The sequence below is a fragment of the Giraffa tippelskirchi genome, chromosome 9 (genome assembly GCF_054371585.1).
Source record: "Giraffa tippelskirchi isolate mGirTip1 chromosome 9, T2T-mGirTip1v1.2.pri, whole genome shotgun sequence".
NCBI lineage: Eukaryota > Metazoa > Chordata > Mammalia > Artiodactyla > Giraffidae > Giraffa > Giraffa tippelskirchi.
The window spans coordinates 33,679,884-33,705,724 of NC_137283.1; the positions used below are offsets into that span (position 1 = coordinate 33,679,884).

The window sequence follows — 25,841 nt, forward strand, 5'->3', positions numbered from 1 at the left end:
TGCAACCCCATGGACTGTAGCCCACCAGGCTCCTCTGTCTATGGGATTTCCCAGGCAAGAATACTGGAGTGGGCTCCTGTTCCCTTCTCCAGGGGATCTTCCCAGCCTAGGGATCAAACCCACATCTTGTACATTGGTAGGCGGATTCTTTACCACTGAGTCACCAAGGAAGTCCCCAATATACATTAGGTTCAGACAAATACTGATCCCACTTACATGAGGTACCTAGAATAGTCAAATTCACAGCCAGGAAGTACACTCATAGATGCTGGGGATAGGGGTGGGGGGAGGGGAATGGGAGTTAGTAATTAATGGGACAGCTTCAGGTTAGGAAGATGAAAAATTCAGGAGATAGATGGTGAGAGTTGTACAACAATATGAATGTACTTAAGCGCCACTGAACTGTACAGCTAAACAAGGTTAATATAGTATGTTTTCTATTATGTGACTTTTACCGTAATAAAAAAAATTTGAAAAAAAAATTTTAATATGTGTCATTTTTTAAAATAAAGAACTGCCTGAATATAAAACTTCAGAAAAAGAATATTGACACTAAGCTAAACAGAAAAGTACTGTTGGGCCTTCCCCTGCTGACTTAGCGGTAAAGAGTCCACCTGCCAAAGCAGGAGACACGGATTTGATCCCTGGTCCGGGAAGATCCCACATGCCGTGGAGCAACTAGGCCCGCGCATCACAACTATTAAGCCTGCGCGCTAGAGCCCAGGAGTCACAACTATTGAAGCCTGTGCGCGCTAGAGACCGTGCTTCACAAGAGAAGTCACCACAATGAGAGGTCCACGCATCACAACTTGCCACAACTAAGGCAAAGCCTGTGCGGTGAGGAAGACCCAGCGCAGCCAAAAAAAGTAAATAAGTAAGTCTCTACCCAAGAAAAGGTAAGTGTTGTTTACAAACTATTCATCTGAGAGCAACTTTAAACTCATCAAGCTACAAGAATAATGACAAGAACCCGGCTGGTAAAAAGTACTGTATATGAATTATTAAATCATTTTGAAATTACTTATTTGTTCACCTATATGGAGGAACTAGAGGGTCATGAGCAACAAAAAACTGACTGGAAAGGCAGGAAAGATTACTCGCAGGAAGTGCAGCATTACTGTTTATGAACTTTGAATACTTTAAGAGTAGTGGAAAATGGAATTAAAATGCAGTGTCAGCCAACAGTATGAATGACTGTGATTGACAGTATTACTGGCCACTTCCTGAGTACCTAGAAACTATGCAAAGATTTCACATTTCTCATTTAATTTTGAAAGGTGTGTATTATTATCCATAAACACAGGTGCAGGGTGGTGCAAACCAATGTCAAGTAACTTGCCTGAGGTCAGAGAGAAAGTGGGGGAGCTGAACCTGGCTGTTATGGTTCCCTCAAAGCCATGTGTCTTGTAGACAGAACGGTATATAAACAACATTTGTAAGCTTCCTTGATACACAGCTCACCTTCTAGAGAAGCTACAATATGCAAGTTATTATAGTTTGATGTCAATAAAATTTAGTTACATAATGTGGGTTTGTTATGGAGAATTTTTTTTAAAGACCTCAACGTCAAAATTTTTAATTGCCATAATTTCTAAACATAAATACTATTTCCAATGTCATTAAGGTCTAATGATGACTCCTGTGAAGGCGCAGAGAGGGGGCCCAAATGTGAAAACCACAGTGCTGGTGTCTCAGATGAGGCGACAAAGCTTGGGAACCTAAATAAATAAACCTAAATAAAACTTTAAAAAAATCAAGCAGCCATACTTTACTTGGTGTTTGCTTATTTATCAAAATTCAAACTGTTTCCATTTTCTTTTCAAATAAAGAATGAAATTTGCAGATGACTCCATGCTCATTTGTTTACATCTCACGTTAATGAAACATTTCAAGTAACGAGAACAGCAGTCAGAAATGTTCATTTCACTTTTGCAGTTTGTCCTGAGTAAAGCTTCCTTAACATAGGATGACTGGAAACTATTTCTAGTAGCTTATTTAGAAAATCTCATTTTGAAGTAATTTTAGACTTACAGAAAATTTACAAAAATAGCAGAGGTTCCATATGCCCTTCACCCAGCCTACCCTAATGCTGACATCTTACATAACCCAAGTATACTTATAAAACTGGGAAATGAAAATAGGTACAATAGTAAGATAGAGGCTTTAACTGAATTTCACCATTCATAATGTTTAAAGGTGTGCAATCGTTAAACAGCAGGCCTGTTTTCTCAATTAATGATATTTCTATTATCAGCAGCATTCAATATATTATGAGGAATTCTGAACACTTGGTGGTAGCACTATAAAAACAATCAAGTTGTTCCAATTTTCCAAGTCATTCTTCACTCATAGTTCAAGGTCCATCAGAGGAAGAACAGCATGAAGTAATTTCAAGGCTTCCCCCGACACACTCCCACCAGGGTGACAGCCATCAGCCCCAGTGTTCATTCACAGGACAGAGAGCAAACAGCAGGCTCTGTATCAGGGAACAACTGGACACCCCAGCCCAGGCCAACTGTCTCCTACTCAAGAAGAGCATGAGGACACACGTTATTAGAGAAACTGCAATAAGGCTGTCACCTCACACCGGTCAGAATGGCCATCATCAAAACCTACAACAATAAATGCCAGAGACAACGTGGAGAAAAGGGAACCCTCTTGCACTGTTCATGGGAATGTCAACTGATACAGCCAGTACGGAGAATAGGATGGAAATTCCTTTAGAAATGAGGAATAAAACTACCAGCAAACCCACTATGGGAATATACCCTGAGAAAACCATAATTCAAAAAGGCACATGAACCACAAAGTTCACTGCAGCACTATTTACAATAGTCAGGACATGGAGCAATCTAAATGTACACCGACAGATGAAAGGATAAAGAAGATGTAGTACATACATCAGATGTAGTACATGTTGAGAGTCAATTCCTAGGCAGGTTGATAAGGAATCCAGGGTCCCCGAGGAGGAGAAAGGGGTCTGGGGCTCTCAAGGAGGAGACAGGGGTCTGGAATTCTCAAGGAGGAGGAAGGACAAATGTTTTTTTCTACATTCCTTAGTAAGGATTATTTAACAATAATGTATCCTGCTTGAGGACAGTTTCTCCTTCCTGAAAACCTTCTGACTAATCCTATTATCTGAAAATGTATATTATGGGAGTGGGTCTAGTAAGATCTTTACAATCTTGAGACATTCTTTTGATTTATTATAATAACCAATTAAAAAAGTATATAACTCCCTTGCTTAGACTAGTGGGGGGGGGCTCTCTCTGTCACCCTTCTGATGTCTGTGTCAGAAGCTTTCTCTGCCCCTTTTCATACTTTAATAAAACTCCGCTGCACAAAAGCTCTTCAGTGATCAAGCCTGGTCCCTGGTCCTGAAGCTAAATCATCTTCGGAGATCAAGAATCTGACAACGTTCTAACAGATACAGAAGCAGAAGATATTGAGAAGAGGTGGCAAGAATACACAGAAGAACTATACAAAAAAGATCTTCATGACCCAGATAACCACGATGGTGTGATCACTAACACAGAGCCAGACATCCTGGAGTCTGAAGTCAAGTGAGCCTTAGGAAGCATCATTACGAACAAAGCTAGTGGAGGTGATGGAATTCCAGCTGAGCTATTTCAAATTCCAAAAGATGATGCTGTGAAAGTGCTGCACTCAATATGTGAGCAAATTTGGAAAACTCAGCAGTGGCCATAGGACTGGAAAAGGTCATTTTTCATTCCAATCCCAAAGAAGGGCAATGCCAAACAATCTTCAAACCACTGTACAATTGCACTCATTTCACACACTAGCAAGCTCATGCTCAAAATCCTCCAAGCTAGGCTGCAACAGTTATGTGAACCAAGAACTTCCAGACTTTCAAGCTGGATTTAGAAAAGGCAGAGGAACCACAGATCAAACTGCCAACATTCATTGCTGCTGCTGCTGCTGCTAAGTCGTTGTAGTCATCTCCGACTCTGTGCGACCTCACAGACGGCAGCCCACCGGGCTCCCCTGTCCCTGGGATATTCCAGGCAAGAGCACTGGAGTGGGTTGCCACTGCCTTCTCCGGGGCAATATCCATTGGGTCACAGAAAAAGCAAGAGAATTTCAGAGATATATTCACTTCTGCTTCATTGACTATGCTAAAGCCTTTGACTGTGTGGATCACAACAAACTGTGGAAAATTCTGAAAGAGATGGGAATACCAGACCACCTTACGTGTCTCCTGTGAAACCTGTACACAGGTCAACAAGCAACAATTAGAACCAGACATGAAACAATGGACAGGTTCCAAACTGGGAAAGGAGTACGTCAAGGCTTTATATTATCACCCTATTTAACTTATAGGCAAAGCACATCATGCAAAATGATGAGGTGGATGAAGCACGAGCTGGTATCAAGACTGCCAGGAGAAATATCAATAACCTCAAATATGCAGATGACATCACCCTGATGACAGAAAGCAAAGAGGAACTGAAGAGCCTCTTGATGAAGGTGCAAGAGGAGAGTGAAAAAGCTGGCTTAAAACTCAACATTCAAAAAACAAAGATCATGGCATCTGGTCCCATCACTTCATGGCAAATAGATGGGTAAACAATGGAAACTGGGACAGATCCTATTTTCCTGGGCTCCAAAATCACTGCAGATGGTGAGTGCAGCCATGAAATTAAAAGACGCTTACTCCTTGGAAGGCAAGTTATGACCAACCTAAACAGCATATTAAAAAGCAGAGACATTACTTTGCTGACAAAGGTCCATCTAGTCAAAGCTATGGTTTTCCCAGTAGTCATGTGTAGATGTGAGAGTTGGACCATAAAGAAGGCTGAGTGCCAAAGAATTGATGCTTTCGAACTGTGATACTAGAGAAGACTCTTGAGAGTCCCTTGGACTGCAAGCAGATCAAACCAGTCAACTGTAAAGAAAATCAGCCCCAAATATTCATTGGAAGGACTGAAGCTGAAGCTCCAATACTTTGGCCACCTGAGCATGGGAAGAGTCAACTCACTGGAAAAGACCCTGATGCTGGGAAAGATAGATGGCAGGAGGAGAAGGGGACAACAGAGGATGAGATGGTTAGATGGCATCACTGACTCAATGGACATGAGTTTGTGCAAGCTCCGGGAGATGGTGAAGGACAGGGAAGCCTGGTGTGCTGCAGTCCATGGGGTCACAAAGAGGTGGACACAACTGAGTGGCTGAACAACAACAAGTACATATATAAAATGGAATATTACTCAGCCAAAAAAAAGGAACAAAGTTGAGTCATTTGCAGTGATGTGGAAGGACCTAGAACACAGAGTGAAGCAAGTCAGGCAGAGAAAAAAAATACTGTAAATTAACAAACATATATGTGGAATCTAGAAAAATGGTACCAATGAACCTATCTGCAGGGCAGAAACAGAGATGCAAATATGAGAATGGACTTGTGGGCACAAGGTGGAAAGGCGAGGCTAGGACAAATAGGGAAAAGGTAATGAGGTCTTTCTCCTGAGAACTGGAGGTCAGATGAGAGAGCTTCAGCAGATTAAAGAGAACAAGTGACTCCTTATTATACATATTTTTTGGTGCTTCTGAGGAGAACGACTTGCCAGTGTAACTATTTCCAGATAAATGGAGCTTGTTAGTGTGTAAAACAGATAGCTAGTGGGAAGCTGTTGTATATCACACCTAGCTCAGCCTGGTGCTCTGTGATGATCTAGAGGGGTGGACTGGGGGTGGGGGTCAGGAGGTAAATACAAGAGGAAGGGATATATGTATACATAGAGCTGATTCACTTTGTTATATAGCAGAAACACAACAAGGTAAAGCAATTATCCTCCAATTAAAAAATAAATATTAAAAGCTTTTGCACAACAAAGGAAACTATAAGCAAGGTGAAAAGACAGCCTTCAGAATGGGAGAAAATAATAGCAAACGAAGCAACAGACAAACAATTAATCTCAAAAATATACAAGCAACTTCTGCAGCTGAATTCCAGAAAAATAAACGACCCAATCAAAAAATGGGCCAAAGAACTAAACAGACATTTCTCCAAAGAAGAAATACAGATGGCTAACAAACACATGAAAAGATGCTCAGCATCACTCATTATTAGAGAAATGCAAATCAAAACCACAATGAGGTATCATTTCACACCAGTCAGAATGGCTGCTATCCAAAAGTCTACAAGCAATAAATGCTGGAGAGGGTGTGCAGAAAAGGGAACCCTCTTACACTGTTGGTGGGAATGCAAACTAGTACAGCCACTATGGAGAACAGTGTGGAGATTCCTTAAAAAACTGGGAAGCGAACTGCCATATGACCCAGCAATCCCACTGCTGGGCATATACACCGAGGAAACCAGAATTGAAAGAGACGCGTGTACCCCAATGTTCATCACAGCACTGTTTACAATAGCCAGGACATGGAAGCAACCTAGATGTCCATCAGCAGACGAATGGATAAGGAAGCTGTGGTACATATACACAATGGAATATTACTCAGCCATTAAAAAAAATACATTTGAATCAGTTCTACTGAGATGGATGAAACTGGAGCCCATTATACAGAGTGAAGTAAGCCAGAAAGAAAAACAACAATACAGTATACTAATGCATATATATGGAATTTGAAAGATGGTAACGATAACCCTATATGCGAGACAGAATAAGAGACACAGATGCATAGAACAATTTTATGGACTCTGAGGGAGAAGGTGAGGGTGGGACGTTCTGGGAGAATAGCACTGAAACATGTATATTATCATATGTGAAACAGATCACCATTCCATGTTCGATGCATGAGACAAGGGCTCAGGGCCGGGGCAATGGGATGACCCAGAGGGATGGGATGGGGAGGGAGGTGGGTGGCGGGTCCAGGAAGGGGAACACATGTAAACCCATGGCTGATTCATGTCAATGTATGGCAAAAACTATTACAATATTGTAAAGTAATTAGCCCCCAACTAAAATAAATAAATTTATTAAAAAAAATAAAAAATAAAAAATAAATATTTTTTTAAATAAATATTTTTTTTTTTTTAAGTATAGCATGAAGAGGGGTCTTGGTCACTTTTAAAGACCCATCCAAATGTGTACAGTTGTCTTATGAACGAACAACAAATTGAAAATAGGCCATTTTGGCTTCAGTGCAGGGAAACTTAAATGTGAGACTTTTTCAGCTGCTATATTCAGAAGTAGTCATGTGGCTTCCAATTGCGCAACATTACAAAACTGTACACCATGACGTTTTCGATACAACAGTAGGAATGTGCTGTAATCGTCTACTCAGTTCCACATGAATAATATCACAATAATTGATGATGATTAATTTAAGACCACAAAAAAAAAGAACCACACAATTGTCTGCAAGTCTCAATGCTGTCCGTCTAGCACCAGAATTTTATAACACACTGAAGACAGATGATTAATTTCACTCAAATGCCCTTCATACCATAGGTGATTAGCTCTTATATAGGGACTTCACTGGTGGTCCAGTGGTTAAGAATCCACCTGGCAATGCATGGGACATGGGTTCGATTTTGCTAAAAATCCTAATCAGTAGCTCTGACTTTGTTGGTGATCTGGACACAAAATACTTTGCTCTTATTTTCAAGTGTTTTTTTCCATGTTGGATGCTGTATTTAATTTAGGGAACAAGTTTAGTGTGGTAAAATCATACAGGATCTTTTTACTGTTATCATTCCCTTCTCAACCTTCACAGGAATCTATGTTCTGATCAAACATGTCTGTCTGCACAGAAACCGCAACGAACTGAGGGCAGGAGGAGAAGAGGACAACAGAGGATGCGATGGTTGGATGGCATCACCAACTCAACAGACATGAGGTTGAGCAAGCTCCAGGAGACAGTGAAGGACAAGGAAGCCGGTATGCTATGGTCCATGGAGGCACAAAGAGTCGGAACTAACTGGGTGACTGAACAGCAACAACATGAGATGGGGGCAGTGGAGACCCTGAGCATGAGCACCCTTTACATTACCGTCATTTAGTTCATATCTAAAGGTTTGGAAGAACCTTGAGGGTGGGGTGATAATACACATTTAACTATTGTTAAAATAAGAATCAACAACAATAAACAAGTTATTACCTATAAATTTGAATAAAAACACAGTTTTTTATAAAGTACTATCTATTTAAAAGACATAAGATGTACTATTTTATACTCTGTAGTATAATGGAACTGATAATTCAATGGCCCCTGATTTCTACTACAAAACTATGATTTCATCTTAGAAAATCAGCAGCATAATGTGAAAATCTCACATAAACAAACTGAGTTTATTTTCAGTTTGCTTCAAATGTTGCATCTAAGTTAAAGCTTGCATTTCTTCTAGTTACTGCATTGCAACTTCAAAACACCTTGTGATTAGAAGCACAACTACTTAGACCTGAGAGCATTGTTAACAATCCTCTACACTGCACTTACATATTCAGACACCAGAATAAATCTGACATTCTTACAGGAAATTTTATCATAGTCTTTCACAATCCGTGTACTGTTTGGCTAAGGTTCAGTAAGAGTACATCTGTACATTATAGCTGTGATTGTACTTCTAAAAGAAACTAATTATAAATAAAACAGTTCATGTATACAGCTATCCAACTTTGCACTGACCTTGAAAAAGAATGCTAACCTCCAAACAACTAGTAAGTAGCTGTAAACACCTGCTGTGTAAAAGACATAACTATAAAGAATATAAACATAAATGATCAGAAGACAAAGTTTCTTCCTCCAAAATGCAGAGTTAAAACACAAGCTCATGCAAACATGTGGTCTGGCTCCACTCATCCCCATAAACCATCTGTGCCCCCCACCACATGTCAGCCTCTGAGGGCTGAGTCTTTCCTGAATGAACACTTTTTTTTTTTTTCTGAATGAACACTCTTAAACCCTTGCCCAAGCACAGCATAACCAGGAATGCTGGAGGTGGGGTGGGGGTGGGGGTGGTACTGGTTTAACAAATACAGTAGCCGTATTTATATCATCAAGTCAAACAGTGAACACAATTTGTAGAAACACCTGAAATAAGATGATTTAATAATACAACCTCAACTTTTGAACCTATGAAACAGCAACATTATTAAAGACATCATGCACTATGTGCAAAATTATGTGTAAAATGATTAAGAACATCAACTTGGAATATTACTCAGCCATAAAAAGGAAAAAAATTGTGCCATTTGCAGAGATAAAGATGGACCTAGAGGCTGTCATACAGTGAGGTCAGAAATAGAAAAACAAATATCATATATTAATGCATATGGGTAGGATCTAGAAAATGGTGCAGGTGTTTCTGCAAAGCAGAAATAGACGCACAGATGTAGAGAACAAATGTATGAACACCAAGTGGTGAAAGACGGGGTGGGATGAACTGTGAGACTGGGAATGACAGATATACACTACCATATATAAAACAGATAACTAATGAGAGAACCTGCTGTACAGCACAGGGGAACTGCACTCGATGTTCTGTGGTGACCTAAATGGGAAGGAAATTCAAAAAGGAGGGGACATATGTAAGCATACAGCTGTACAGCAGAAACTAACACAACACTGTAAAGCAATTACATTCCAATTAATAATAATTTTTAAAGGACACCAATTCTGGAGTCAGACGGTCTGGGTTCAGATCCCGGACGCACCCCTCAACACTGAGTATTACTGAGGCCTTGCTCAAGGCCCTCAAACTCTCCTTCAGTTTCCACATCTGCAAAATGAAGCTGGTAAGAGCACCCGAAGGGCTTTCCTGGTAGCTCAGTTGGTAAAGAATCCGCCTGCAATGCAGGAGACCATGGTTGATTCCTGGGTTGGGAAGATCCCCTGGAGAAGGAATAGGGCTACCCACTCCAGTATTCATGGGCTTCCCTGGTGGTTCACGCCTTGCCGGGAGCCAGCTCATGAGATCCCACCCATGGCAAGGTCATGAGGGGAAGGACTGATCAAGCACGGCTTCTCAGGCCTCAGGGATTCTCGGAAGGCTGCCTCAGCGCTCACCTTAAAGATGATATCTGTCTTTCTGATGTTAGCTATAATAAACCTCTTCTTATTTTCTGTGACTTGGGCAAAAGGCTTTTCCTGATTCTCTTCTAAAATAAATCAATCTGAAACCTTAATCAACAAGGCCCCCGAACAGTGGCACCCTATTAGATTATCTAGGATATAGAGTATTTTAATCTAAACTTCCCTTGCTAGCATTTTAGTCTGTTTAACAAGTGTGCCTGTGCCTTTGGAGCTAATGTGCATGACTGCTCCTTAACAATAAAACAGTATTGAGAGCCTCTGCACAGAAAGCCCCAATGGGCACAGTACCCTTTGTAGGAAAAAAGGCTTATTAGGAAATATAAGAAATATTGCTTTATGAAACTGTTAGTTATTTTGTATTTACTATGTTTTTGCTCTTAACATATTTAGCCTATATAATGAAAGCATAATAGTTAGAGATTTATATAAATAGAAGTTTAGCTTTAATACAAATAATAAGATAATTGTTGATTTAACTGATGATTCTTACTTAGAGCTGACCTTCAGCTTGCTGTTCTATGACTTTACGGAACCACATTCTTTTCTGTTAAGCTCAAGGCATAGGATAGATTATCGAAAACAGGTTTTACCTTGAAACTTTCTGTTGATGAATTCTTTCCTGCTGTGCCTGATACAAAAGTGTTCTGGCTGATCAACCCTTATCAATAAAGAGTCACAAGATGTTAGCAGGCCCACAGGCCAGAAGATGATGTAAACGAAATGAACTAAGATATGCAAACGATGTCGATAAGGGTCAACACTGTTGACCCATTAAACTGATTTGGTATGACTCTACACTTTACATCTGTTTCTATGTACCACTAAAAATATAAAAGCTGTCTTGAAAACACTAAAGTCAGAAGACACTTGGAAACACCAAGACTCGCTGTGTCTTCTCATTCGCATCGCTGACACCGACCATCCTGAGGGAACCCCTGGACCAGCTGGAGCTGGACTCCAGCAACGCCTGCAATGTGGGAGACCTGTGTTTGATCCCTGGGTTGGGAAGATTCCCTGGAGGAGAGTATGGCAACCCACTCCAGTATCCTTGCCTGGAGAATCCCCATGGACAGAGGAGCCTGGCAGGGGCTACATTTAGACACAAAGAATCGGACATAACTGAGTGACTAAGCCCAAAAGACTAGGCACACAAGAACAGCATCCACCTCACAGAACTGCCATGAAAATTTACAAGAGATAATCCATGGAATCAGATATGCATAGTCAGATATGCAGATGTCACTACTCTAATGGCATAAAGTGATGAGGAACTGAAGAGCCTCTTGATGAGAGTGAAAGAGGAGGGTGAAAAATCTGGCTTAAAACTCAACATTCAAAAACCAAAGATCATGGCATCTGGTCCCAACAATTTATGGTAAATAGATGGGGAAACAATGGAAACTGTGACAGACTTTATTTTCCTGAGCTCCAAAATCACCCCGGACAGTGACTGCAGCCATAAAATTAAAAGACGCTTGGCTCCTTGGAAGAAAAGCTATGACCAACCTAGAAAGCGTATTAAAAAGCAGAGACATCACTTGGCCGACAAAGGTCTGTAAAGTCAAAGTTACAGTTTTTCCAGTAGTCATGTATGGATGTGGAAGTTGGACCATAAAGAAGGCTGAGTGCCAAAGAACTGATGCTTTCAACTCCCACAAGCCATGCAGCAGAGCCACCAAAAAAAAGTTATATACTATACAATTCCATTTTTATAAAATTCTAGAAAAAGCAAACTAATCTTTAGTGACACAGAGAAGATCAGTGTTCGCTGCCCATGGGGCAGAGGAAGAATAAAAGTGGGAAGAGGTTTCAGAGAAATATGAGTAAATTTTGAGAGGACAATGAATATGTTCATTTTTTTCAATATAAAGTTTCATAGATAGAAAAATATGTCAAAATTCATCATGGTGCTAGAAAAGACTCTTGAGAGTCCCCTGGATAGCAAGGTCAAACCAGTCAATCCTAAAGGAAATCAACTGTAACTATTCATTGGAAGAACTGATGCTGAAGCTCCAATATTTTGGCCACCTGATGCAAAGAACTGACTCAGCAGAAAAAACTCTGATGCTGGGAAAGATTGAAGGCAGGAGGAACAGGGGTGGACAGAGGATAAGATGGTTGGATGGCATAACCGATTCGATGGACATGAGTTTGAGCAGGCTCCGGGAGATGGTGAAGGACAGGGAAGCCTGGCGTGCTGCAGTCCATGGGGTCGCAAAGAGTCGGACACAACTGAGCAACTGAACGACAACAATCCATGGAAAGCGGTTACCCCAGTGTTGGGCACACTGTAACTATGAGAAATGCTAATTATTGTGACTATTAATGACTACTAATAATTGTAGGAATAGAAACAATGTTAACATGGTGAAAGGGTGCTGGGCAGAAAACCCAGGACCTAGTTTGGGAGATGAAACACCATTTCTCTGAGACCTGGTTTCTCTATATTAGTGGAGGTGACGACAAGCCCTGTCTCCCTGAGCTGCATGTCACGTGAGTAAGAGGCTGCTGCTGCTGCTGCTACTAAGTCACTTCAGTCGTGTCCAACTCTGTGCGACCCCATAGACGGCAGCCCATCAGGCTCCCCCGTCCCTGGGATTCTCCAGGCAAGAACATTGGAGTGGGTTGCCATTTCCTTCTCCAATGCATGAAAGTGAAAAGTGAAAGTGAAGTCGCTCAGTTGTGTCCGACTCTTCGCGACCCCATGGACTGCAGCCTACCAGGCTCCTCTGTCCATGGGATTTTCCAGGCAAGAGTACTGGAGTGGGGTGCCATTGCCTTCTCCAACTAAGAGTCTAAGGAATACATAATATACTGCTCAGCACAATGCCCACTCCAGCATATAACATGTACTCTACACACAATGTGTTCCTTATTAAAATTCAAGTGACAATAGTACATAACTATTAAACTTATAAACTATAAACTCATAATTTAACATAACTTATAAATGAATTATTAAAATAAACAGATGCTGTGCTTACTGAGCAGGGAAGATGGGAAAGTCCTACTTTAAAGAGGGGTGGACAGGGAGGAAAGCCTCTCTGCAGTGACATGATCTAAGACCTAGGGAATGAGAATGGTTTGGACACCAAGAAAGCCTAGTGAAAGAGCCAGAAAGAGGAGGGAAGGGATTTCTGTCAACCCTCCAGATCACTGCGGCCCCAGGCCCTAGGCACACAGTAGGCACCGAGTAACCAAGTGCAGAATGAATAACGAACACTTCTGGCAGAGGGCACAACAAACTCAAAGGCCCTCGGGTGAGGAGTGGCCTGGCAAGCCCAGACAGAACAGACGGAGGCCAGAGGGGCTGCAGGGCGGGACGCATAGGGGGCGGGTGCTGCGGGGCAAGGTCAGCGAGGCAGGGGGCCCAGATGATGTGGGACCTCGTCAACCACAGCTCAAACTCTGGATTTTACTCTTCTTTCAAAGAGCTGTCACTGGAGACTTTTAGCAGAGAGTGGTAAGATCTATTTCTGTAAAAGATCACTCTGGCTGTCGTGAAGAGAGCATATTTTAGAGAAGCACGAACACCATCAGGGAGACCCTCGGAGAGGCCAGCACAGCAGTTTAGACAGGAGGTGAGTTAGAGGCTTAAGTCCCAACAGCGGAGTTGGTGATGGGCTGGATCATGACAGAAAGAGAGAACCATGGAGTCATTCTTAAATTTCTGCTTTGGCAAGGAACAGACATTTGTGCTATTTTACTGAGTAGGGGACATCTGGGAAGGAACAGCCTGGGGAAAAGGGGAATACAAACCAAGTGTTGTGTTCTGAACCGCTTCCCCTAAGATGTCACCGAGGACGCTGGTCATGTGAAGCTGTAACTCAGAGCAGGGGGTCCATGACAGGGCTCTCAATGCGCAAGTTATCCACGCTGATATGGCATCCAAAGCCAAGAAACAAGGTAAAATAGCACGCTTTGGTCATTTGCTGGGTAATAGAACCATGTCATCTAACACACTTCTCTTCATGTTGGGCTGCCAGAAAGTTCCAAAGTCAACATAAACCTTAAAGGAAAATTATCTGTGCGGGGGTTCTGGATACGATGATTGAGCCCCTTTACTTCCCGTTCTCTTTATGGTTGTTTTTTAAAGTCTTCATAAAATTTCTTATAACACTGCTTCTGTTTTATGTTCTGTTTTTTTGGCCTCAAGGCATGTGGGATCTTAGCTCACTGACCAGGGATCAAACCTGTATCCCCTGCACTGGAAAGAGAAGTCTTAACCACTGGACCGCCAGGGAAGTCCATCTTTACGTTGTTTAGTCTTTCATCTAAATCTTTTTTCTAAGTATGTGTACTACTGAAAAAAGAAAGAAAAATCTAAGAAATGAGGTAGTGTAGTGATATGATTCAGGGAGTCAGAAGGGCTGACCCCCACACTGCCTTTGGTGAGTGTCAATCAGACACCTGACCTTGGAGTTATCTGTGAGTGTGCACTTCTCTGATAGACTACAAGCTCCTCAAGGGCATCAGTCACACCTCAGTCATCTTTGAACTGCTGTGAAAGGGCACAGTGTCGAGCTCATAGCAGGCAGGCAGTACATGTACAATAATGGCATCAGTCACTTTTCTATCAGTGGAAGGAGTTGGGGCCTTATGAGAATATGCCATGGCTCACCTCTAAGACATTTTATACACAACACAGCACATGATTAAATACCAGTCAGCAATATAGACAGATGTTAGATATACAGGTAAGTCTTCAGGGTCTGGGTTGGAAGACTTCAGGCAAGAGAAAAAAAACTGAGCTGGCTTTAAAAGATGCATTTGATCTGGGAAAAGGCATTTCAGAAACCAGCCAAAGAAAAGAGGCAGTAAGGAGCCTAATCTGGTTGGAAGGAAAGAAAGGAAGGGGGGAAGAGCAAAAAAAAAAAAAAAGTATTGGGGAAGGGAGCTGTAAAAATTAAGGATACAATGTGGACATCCTTGAGTGCCAACAACTTGTTTTAGAGTTTTAGAAAGTTACACATTCCTGGGAACTTCAAAAAGATGTTTAAGGAAGATCACACAAATTCAGTGTGTAGAACAGACCAGAGTGTTAACTTAGTTCAGGCACAAGTTAGTAAGAATCTGATAAAAACAAAGGATACCACAGGTTCCAAAAAGTCTTACTGAACACAACTTGGTGAGTGATCTAGAAACCGAGAATCAGATTTAATCTGGGATTTGAGACTAAGGGGTCATGAGAAATCAATTTTAGGCAGAATAAGTTTAAGGTGATGGTGGTTAGACCCTATCTCCAGATTCCCACTACTTTACAGCATAATGTGCACACAATCTGCCAAAGTCTTTGCCGAGAAAAATTTTCCTGAGCAGTATTTCTCCATAAACATAATAGAAAGAAACTCCTGCATATAATGCAGTGTCTCCATGGCTGCAGAAGCAAGTTTTACTTGATAAAAATCATAAATACAAAAATAAAAGAATGCCAAGAATTACCTACTTTTACAAACCACTGTGATTTCACATTATGCTATGCTATGCTATGCTAAGTCGCTTCAGTCGTGTCTGACTCTGTGCGACCCCATAGACGGCAGCTCACCAGGCTCCGCCGTCCCTGGGATTCTCCAGGCAAGAATACTGGAGTGGGTTGCCATTTCTTTCTCCAGTGCATGAAAGGGAAAAGTGAAAGTGAAGTCGCTCAGTCGTGTCCGACTCTTAGCGACCCCATGGACTGTAGCCTACCAGGCTCCTCCGTCCATGGGATTTTCCAGGCAAGAGTACTGGAGTGGGGTGCCATTGCCTTCTCCGTTTCACATTATATGTATGTTTAAAAAAAAAATAAACATTATATGAGAAGATGCTCAACATTATTTAGCCCTGAGAAAAATGCAAATCAAAACTGCAACAAGGGAACTTCCCTGGTGGTACAGTGGATAAGAATCCGTCCACCAACACAGGGGACACGGGTTCAATCCCTGATCTGAGAAGATTACACAGGCCAAGGAGCAGCTAAGCCCGCATGCCACAGCTACTGCAGGTCGTGCACTAGAGCCTGTGCTTCCACAACCAGAGAAGCCCGCGCACCTCAACGAAGAGTAGCCCCGTGCACCGCAGCGAAGACCCAGCCCAACCTAGATAAACAAAGACTGCACCGAGGAATCCCCACCAGCCCAGAGGGGAGGGCTCTGCACTTCCACCACAGGAGGCATGGGTTCTATCCCCAGTTAGGAAACTAAGATACCGCAGGCAGAGCGCAGGGGCAAAAATCAAAAACAAACACAAACAAAACACCTGCCATAAAGATACTAGTACACAACTATCAGAAAAGCTAAACTTTAATAATAATAAGCAATGACATGGATACACAGCAACAGGAACTCTCACACATTATTAGAAAAATGGGACAGCTACTTTGGGCTTCCCTGGTGGCTCAGACGGTAAAAGCGTCTGCCTACAATGCGGGAGACCCCGGTTAGATCCCTGGATTGGGAAGATCCCCTGCAGAAGGAAATGGCAATCCACTCCAGTACTCTTGCCTGGAAAATCCCATGGACGGAGGAGCCTGGTAGGCTACAGTCCATGGGGTCGCAAAGAGTCGGACACAACTGAGCAACTTCACTTCACTTCACTTTGGAAAACACTGTGACCGTTTCTTAATAACTTAAATTTATATTTTCCGTAAGATCCAGCAATCACACTTCTCGGTACTTAAGCAAGAGAAACAAAAACATATGTCCGTATAAAAATATCCTAATGCAACTATACACAGCAGCTTCATCCATAATCATCAAAAACTGGAAACAACTCAGAAGTGTATCAACTAGTAACTGGCTAAGCAAATTACAGTATACACACACGAGGTATACTCAGTGTTGAAAAGGAGCAAACTACAAGTATGGGATAAAACAGGAATGAATCTCAAAAGTATCATATTAAATGAAAGAAGCTAGGAACAAAATACTACACAGTGTGTGATTCTATTTATATGAGATTCTGGAAAAGAGAAACCCACAAATATTCTATATCATGTTTAGGGTGGTACTCATTATTTGTCAAAACCTATAAAAATGTACATTTATAGAGGTTTCCTATATGAAGATTACACCTTAATACATATCTGACTTGAAAAACCACCTTAGCACCTGAACACTGGCTCAAAGAAAAGTATTAAAGCCCAACTTTGGCACCTGTGATTACTCTGAAAAATTCTAGACATTTCTTAACTAGTTACCATACTACATATGTCCTGAGTACTGAAAAGAAATAAGCCCCATGCTTTTTCCCTCTTTGGGCCTCAAAACATTCCTGTGCAGAGACCGGGCCTGGGGATGTCAGTGAGTGTGCAGAAGCCACGTGAATGCTGGTTACTGAGACACTAATAAAGTGAGTCTTGTTTTCAGGACAGCTGTTGCTTCGTTGTTCTTTTGTCACACACACAAAAAGAGAGCTGCTATGCTTCTGGAATGTGACCTTCTCATTGGATGGCTGTTACATCACGCCTGGAAACACTGCCAGAGAAACTCATTTTCCTCGTGTGCCACACAGAAAACAGTAAAAGCAAAAACAAACTAAAGAACCATGAAAGACCCCAAAACCTGCGTTAAACGAACTGCATTACTCCTTAAAAATCAGATCACTTGTAAGAAGTATTTCTCAATACTAAATACTGAAGAGCTTATTTTTTATGAGTAACATTTTGTCTCATTTTATTATCCTTAGTGTATAACGTTAACAGATTATTTTTCAGAGTCCAAATAACTGTTACTCTTCCAAAGATATTTTCTTTGAGCATGCCATAATTATTAATGCTATACAATAATGAGAGTTATTCCTTTATTTTTTGTATTATCAAATGCCTACCTAGGTACTTTGCCATTTTACAGCTTGGTCATTTCTAAACCATTTTCATTTGCACAAGGGCTTTCAAGTTTTTTTGATCATTATCCACAGTGAGAAATACATTTCACATTGCAACCCAGTGCACAGATGTGTGCATATATGTGCACACAACCCTGAAGTTTGACAAAATAAGACTTACTAACCTTACCTCATAAGATGCTATTATTTTCTTTTTTATTGTTATCTTTAAAATGCTGGCAAACAACCACACAAGTCACAGCATGGCCCACAATTTCCAAAATCTCTGCACCAGAAGATGAAAAACAAATACAACATCTCTTTGTGTTTTGAATAATGGCTTTCACACATTCATTTAGTTGTTGTTTTTTTTTTTAAACCTATGCGTGACATTCCTCACGGCTGACTCCCTACACTCTGCTCCTTCCCAGTGAGGGTTCCTAAGCCTGGTGAGCAGGGAAGATGGCAGGGACCTGAAGAAGCCAGGGCCCCTGCTGCTCCCCCTCTGGCCCACCACTAGATGTGGGGGTGGGGGGAAGGTCTTGGCCTTCTAGGCCTATAAATATTCAGAGCCTGGCTTTCCTTCCTTTTCCATTTACCCTCACTGTTATTCCTTAACCTCTACACACACACAGTGAACTGAAATAAAATTCAACTGGGTAGAAAAAGAGCTACAACACACAGGAAAGTAAAGTTTTTCGTAAACATCTCACGATTTCAGTTTTGCCTACCATATGCTTCCTTCCCATATATCAGAGATACCTAAACAAGTTCAAAACAAGTTTACTGGCATGTAAATCCCACTCACAAAATGTTTCCAACTCAATAATTTTGAGTTTTTAAATCAACAATCAATATTATATTCCAGTATTCCACACTGAAACTAGTGGGTATTTACTATAATTAGACAGCAATTTTATATGAAGATCAGGAAACTTACTTTTAAGGACTCCCACAAGGGAAACTGGACCAATGAGAAAGGAATCTGAAGAGAAAAAAAGGAAAATGAAATAAATTAGGCCAGTTTGCTTAGCATAATTATATGAACTTATAATTATTATTCAGAAACATTACTTCATTTTAACTTTATGTACATAAAAAAATTACCATTAAACAAATTTTTAAGTAAAGAATTAAACAGCAACTGCTTGTAAATCTACTGACTTTTTAAGCACAAGGGATATAAAATGAAGCTGTGATGCCCTCTTACAACTGAAGTAGGAGTGCAATATGAAGAGTCTGGCAACTGGAAAAAAAAAATGAGAAAATAAATATTTTCCATCACAAGTAATAGAGCTTTAAAGACATGACATTATTCTGCTTTAGAGTTCTAGCTGTCTACTCCTCAGCAGGCCAGGTATCAGGGTTGAAGAGAGAAACTGGGAGGGGGAAAGAGAATGGGGGTGAGGCAGGACAGGAGGAGGAGTGGAGAAAAGGAGGGGAGAGCAGGAAAGAAGAAAGGGGAGAGAGGAAAAGAGGAGGAGGGAGAGAGAAGGGATGGAGGGGGCAGAGGGAAGAAAAACCGAGGGGTGAGGCAGGTGGATGGAGAGGGAGGAGGCAGCGGACAGAGCCACTTGCAGGGGGAAGCTGAGAAGAGGGATCCAGGGCCAGAGCCCAGCATGGGAAGGAAGCAACGCTTCTCTGTGCTGGATGAGTGAGGGTTCTGAGCAGGCAGGAGCAGAGGTGGCCTGAGAGCCTGATTTAGTCTCAAGCTTAGTCAGGGACAAGAGTCATCTCTAGCATGAAGACAATCAATGCACTTAAAGATTTACAATCAGATGTGTACTGATAAGATAGAATTGTTACCAAGCATGTTTCATATGCCAGGAACTGTGTCCATCAGCACTTCATAGTCTTATTTCACTGAATCCTCACAACAACCCTGTGAGACAGGTATCATTACCATCTCCATTTTACAAAAGAGGGATGGAGTTTCAGAGATGCTGTTTAACCTGCCTAAAGACAAAGAGTTAGGAAGTAAGAAGCCCAGACCATCTGACTACTAGTCTACCTAAAAGACATCTAAACTGGATTTATCTGCATATAAATTCACCCCCAGTATAATCCATGTGCTTTTAACTAAATCTTCTAAAATTCTGAAAAAAGGACCCCACCTTCATATTTCCTAAAATAAAAATACCTGAACTCCAGGAGACCCTACCCAATAGCCTAGGTAATCTCCACGCACTGTGCACTGGTCCTGACAAAGAGATGATTCTGCTCAAGCAGACTATGGCCCCAGTACTGCTGGTCTGTATCCAGTTCAGCTGTCAATGAAGAGTACATGTGGACTCTGACCAATAACAACAGGCACAGGGGTGAGTGAGTGTGTAAATGTGTCAGTGTGTGTGTGTGTAGACCACAATGTTGAAGGGATTAATGAGTATTTATCTTCCCATGAATTAAGAGTGCTAACTTATTTCTAAAATATTTATATTTAATCAGAAATTAAGAGTCTAGCATCAGCTTCTTCCTCTGCTTGAAGAAATAATGGCCCTGGGCTTGACAGTGTCCACAGAAAGAAATTCAGCCTTCCATTCAGGCAGGAAATGGCAGTGAGGAAAAAAATAAAAATAAAAGTCTATGTCATTAAACTAGTTTAAGTTGACAAACTAAGAGTCTCAGAGAAGTCTGTCATCTTCATAATTAAGCAGCACCCCATCCTATACATCAAAGTACCATAATAGGAGATAAATTTAGTTGAGTTTTTGTTACCAAACCATGAAAGCATCTGACACTGTCCATTCTGACACTAGAGTACTGTATTTTTAATTAAATTATCAAAACCCAAAGAAACTGAATGTAGTTTTCTTATTTCTTTTTTTGGTTGTACTGCACACTTGCCGGAGAAGGTAATGGCACTCAACTCCAGTACTCTTGCCTGGAAAATCCCATGGACGGAGGAGCCTGGTGGGCTGCAGTCCATGGGGTTGCTGAGAGTCGGACACGACTGAGCGACTTCACTTTCACTTTTCACTTTCATGCATTGGAAAAGGAAATGGCAACCCACTCCAGTGTTCTTGCCTGGAAAATCCCAGGGATGGCGGAGCCTGGTGGGCTGCCGTCTATGGGGTCACACAGGGTCGGACACGACTGAAGCGACTTAACAGCAGCAGCACCACACTTGCAGAATCTCAGTTACCCAACCAGGGATCAAACCTGGGCCCTCTGCAGTGGAAGTGCTGAGTCCAAACCACTGGACCACCATTTTTAAAAATTTATTATATGTAACAAAATGCCAAAGAGGACTAACAGTTAGTGGGATTATTGTTTTTGTTCAGTTGCTAAGTCTTGTCTGATTCTGTGACCCCCATGAACTGCAGCACACCAGGCTTCTCTGTCCATCATTATCTCTCAGCGCTTGCTCACACTCATGTCCATTGAGTCCATGATGCCATCCAACCATCTCATTCTCTGTCGCCCCCTTGTCATGAATGGCAAACCACTACAGTATTCTTGCCTTGAGAACCCCATGAACAGTATGAAAAGTGGGATTATAGATGATTTTAATTTTCTTCTTTGTGCTGTTTCCTCCCAAATGTAAATACATTACACTTTAACAAGAATGTACATATGTCAGTTACAAGATGAAAAACACCTTATAACTTATTGTAATGGTCCATTCTAGCTTTCCTCACTTCTTGATTAAAATTAACCCATAAAACTGCATTGTATGTTATTGGCACTTTTTTGGTACTTAATAAATAATACCAGAATTTGAATACTATAGATGGGCATTTTACCCAGTTTTCTCTATTAAGAGTTATTCATTAATTTGTTACTTCAATTTAAAGAATTTTGAAATCACACATTTGAAATGGCCAAAACTATTCCACAGAGTATTTATTTCAAAAAGTCAGCCGACAGTAAATTCCAACTTTATTCTAAAACAAGATTAACTGACAGTCTCAGGTAATTAAATGTGCTGTAAATGCTTGAATAATTAAATGTATTTTTGACTTCTGGTAATGAATTATCCCTCATAAGATAAACTCCTGATATGTGAAAATGTTTCAAACATTCTTCAAGTCACATTCATATTGAATGTGTCTTGTCATTTACAATATGAAGAATAATGAAAATGTGTTCCACACATGTTACAGTAGTACTGCCAGCAAATATGGCTCCACAGCTAAAACAAACACTCCCAACAACTACAGAACATGGGCCGGTCAGAAAGCGAGTCCCCTCCCCAGATCTGGTTTGCAGTTTCAAAACAATGATGTTTCTTCAAAATGTGGAATTTTAAACCCTAAACAGATGTAAGCTGTTATTCTAAAATGTTTTATAGATGAAGAAAATGAATAGCTGCACTCAGAGGTCTTGTATTCCAAAACACAACATACCCATTTTATTGCACCAAAAGCTACAAAAATGGCTCACTGTTGTGACCTTTTTAATGCCTCCATTTAAGATGTTTTGTTTGAATAAGGCTGTTAAGACCCAGGGCACTAATAAGTGAGTAGCAGTAAACCCAACTACCATCAAAGAGGCAGATGTGGTGGTAGGGGCGGGGGGACCTGCTAGAATTCACCATGGATTCCACTGGTAATAAACACAGCAATAATTCTACACAAGAGTGCATGTAAGGATTCCATGTGAAGCATAGAAAGTGAAAGCTGAGTGGTAAACAGGGGAAGGAAATGTTGGGCATTACTAATGAAATAAAGAAGGTACAAAAATTACATTATGGCCACACTTTACCTATTACCAAGTGTTTCTACTAGAATTATCCTTGAAGCCAATCAGTGCTGACAATCCTGTGATCTTAAATGCCTATAACCTTATAGTCCTTGATCAAATAATGTGATTTACAATATAACTGAAGGGATATGAAGATATGATTTCTAAAGTCTCATTTGCTCTAGAATTGTGTCTCAATAATCTTCTGAATTATTAATAGAATACCAACATGTTAAAAAAAAAAAGACTTGATTGTAAGCTGCAAAGAACACAATGGATCCTACAAGTGACCCAAAGAGGAGTCTCCTTTCTGTTGCAAGACAGTGTCCACATTTCTGTGTTTGATTTCAGGTTTTCCATTCTAGTGTTGCAAAGATAACAAGGCCAGTTCTCCTGTTAAATATTCTGGTTTTTTCAACTCAAGCCCAGTGGCAATCAAGGACAAATGAATTAGAAAGTATTTTTCCCCAAAGTGACTACTATTCTTAAAAAAAAAAAAAGAGAGAGAGAGACTCATTCAAATCTGGTCTGCTAGCTGTAACATACCATCAAAGAATTCTAATAATACAAATTGATTTTTTTTAAATTTAGCAACTATAATTCAGTTACACACATTCTGTTCTGTAGAGAACAGAATGGATACCTGATAAAGGAAATTAACCTAAAAGTAGAAAAAATTTAAAGTGACTCACCCCTCAGGTCTATAAATCATACTAAAAATACAGCACTAAGTGGACATAAGAGTAACAAAATCTAAATTAGGGAAGGAGATGACAGTGAGCAGTTTGATTCTCAAGTAAAAGTTAATCTCAGAGGCAAGAGCACTAAGAGTGTTAAAACTTGTACAAATATATAGAAAGCAAAACAGTGCGGTAGTGGCAACAATACATACAGACAACGGAACAGAATGAAGAGCCCAGAATTAAACCCTTGCCTATGTGTTCAAATGATCTCTAACAACAGTGCCAACAGCATTCAGTGGGGAAAGGACAACTTCCTCAAAGACTTCCCTGGTGGCTCAATGGTAAAGAGTCTGCCTGCAATGAAGGAGATATAAGAGACACGGGTTTGATCCCTAGGCCAGGAAGGTCCCCTGGAGTAGAAAATGGCAAGTCATTCAACTATTCTTGCCTGGAAAACCCCATGGACAGAGGAGCCTGGTGGGCTACAGTCCATGGAGTCGCAAAGGGGCTGCAAAGAGTTGGATACAACTGAGTGCGCACACGGGCATGTACCCACAGACGTCAGGAAAATGGATATACACATACAAAGGAATCAAGTTTGAGCCTTACATTACACCATACACAAAAAGTAACTCAAAATGAATCAAAGGGGGAAAAAAATAAATAAAAGTTCTAAAAGTAGGACCTAAAACTCCTAGAAGAAAAGAGGGAAAAACCTTCATGATATTAGCTTTGGCAATTATTTCTTGAATATCACACCAATCCACAGGTAGCAAAAGTAAAATTAGACAAAGCAGACAAAACCAGACAAACAACTACATTAAAATTTCAAACTTTGCATCAAAGGACAAAATCAACAGCTTGAAAAGGCAACCTATGGAATGGGAGGAAATATTTTCAAATCATCAATCTAATAACGGGTTAATATTCAAAATACATAAGCAATCTCTACAACTCAACAGTAACCAAAACATCCTATTTTTCAAATGGGCAAACGATTTGACTAGACATTTCTCCAAAAAGATATACAAACAGCCAACAAGCATATGAAAAGATGTTCAACATTACTAGTCATTAGGGAAATGAAAATCAAAAGCAAAATGATATCATTCATTACGAAACTACTATGAAAGAAAGAGGGAACAAGAGAGAGGGAAAGAGGGAAGGAAGGAAACAAGTGTAGACAAGGATGTGGGGAAACTGGAATCCACAAGCTGTACTGGTGGGAATGTAAAATGGTGCAGTCACTTGGATAACAGTATGGCGGTTCCTCAAAAGACTAACAATAATGTTACCAAATGATTCAGCAAGCCTACTTCTGGACTTGCTTTGAAAGCAAAGCCTTAGAAAGAGATGTGTACATTTATTCACAGTAGTATTATTCAAAATAGTAAAAAGCTGGAAGCAACCCAAGTGCCCACTTACAGACAAAAGGATACCCATAATAAGGTATATACATAACAAGAAAATACTATTCAGCCTTAAAAAGAAGGTAATTCTAACATGCTACAGAACAGATGAAACTGGAAGACATTACAGTAAGTAAAAGAAGCCAGTCAGAAGGAGACAAATATTGAAGGATTCCACTTACATGAGGTATCTAACATAGTCAAATTCACAGACAAACAAAGTAGAATGGTGGCTATCAGGGGTGGAGGAGGAGGTGACTGGGATAAGATGGGAAAGGGGAGTTGTTGTTTAATGATTATTAAAGAAGTTAAAGAGTTTCAGGTTTGCAAAATGAAGTGTTTTGAAGACAACTCCAAAACTATGTGAAAATACAACTGAATTGTACACTTTAAAATGGTTAAAATGACATGTATTATGTGTATTTTATTACAGTGTAAACATTTTTCAAAATTTTTAAACAATACTGTTACTAAGGCAAGTCACAGAATGAAAGAAAATATTCACAAAACACATACCTTAAAAAGAGCTTCTATTCATAATAAAGAACTTTCAAAACTCAACCATAAACAACAAAGAAAAATAACCCAATTTTTTAAAATGTACAAAAGACTTGAAAAAGCACTTCACAAAGAAAGTTATACAATTCACTAACAGAAGCACATGAAAGATAGTCAACATCATTAGTCATCAAGGAAGTGTTAATCAAAGCATATTAAGAAAACAATCCAGTGTTTTCCCCCACTAAAGGTAAATACACAACTTGGAAATTCCACTCTTAGGTATAGCCAAAACCAGGGACTTAAACAGATATGTGTACATCAATCTTCACTGCAGCAATATTGACAACAACCAAATAACCCAAATGTTCAACAAATAAATCAATAAATAAAATGTTATCTATCCATATAATGGAATATTATTCCATCATAAAAAGGAATGAAGTTCTGACATACACATGCTACAATATAGATGAACCCTGAAAACATTATGCTGAGTAATGTCAGACACAAACAGATAAATATTATATGATTTATATAAAATAGCTAGACTATGCAAACTTAAGAGAGACAAAAACTAGTTTAAAAGTTATGGGACTCAGGAAAGAGAACAGTAGGGTGAGCTCAGTAGCTCTGTCATGTCTGACTCTTTGTGACCCCATGGACTGTAGCCCACCAGGCTCCTCTGTCCATGGGATTTCCCAGGCAAGAACACTGGTGTGGACTGCCTTTTCCTTCTCCAGGGGATCTT

General features: G+C 40.4%; 1 protein-coding gene across 5 annotated transcripts in view; it reads right to left on the reverse strand.

Annotated features, from left to right (window-relative positions):
* The window catches only part of SLC25A26 (solute carrier family 25 member 26), a 155,751-nt gene that overhangs the window by 25,962 nt on the left and 103,948 nt on the right, over positions 1–25,841 (reverse strand). For 4 of the 5 annotated variants that reach the window (XR_014064924.1, XR_014064925.1, XM_081528446.1 and 1 more), the window contains one exon: positions 18,758–18,802. The exons of the other annotated variant lie outside the window; for it this stretch is intronic. Coding sequence is in view for 2 of the 4 variants with exons in the window: in XM_081528446.1 (XP_081384572.1) it covers positions 18,758–18,802 (45 nt within the window). In the remaining 2 variants the exon portion in view is untranslated. The remainder of the gene's footprint in view (positions 1–18,757; positions 18,803–25,841) is intronic. 5 annotated transcript variants of the gene reach the window in all.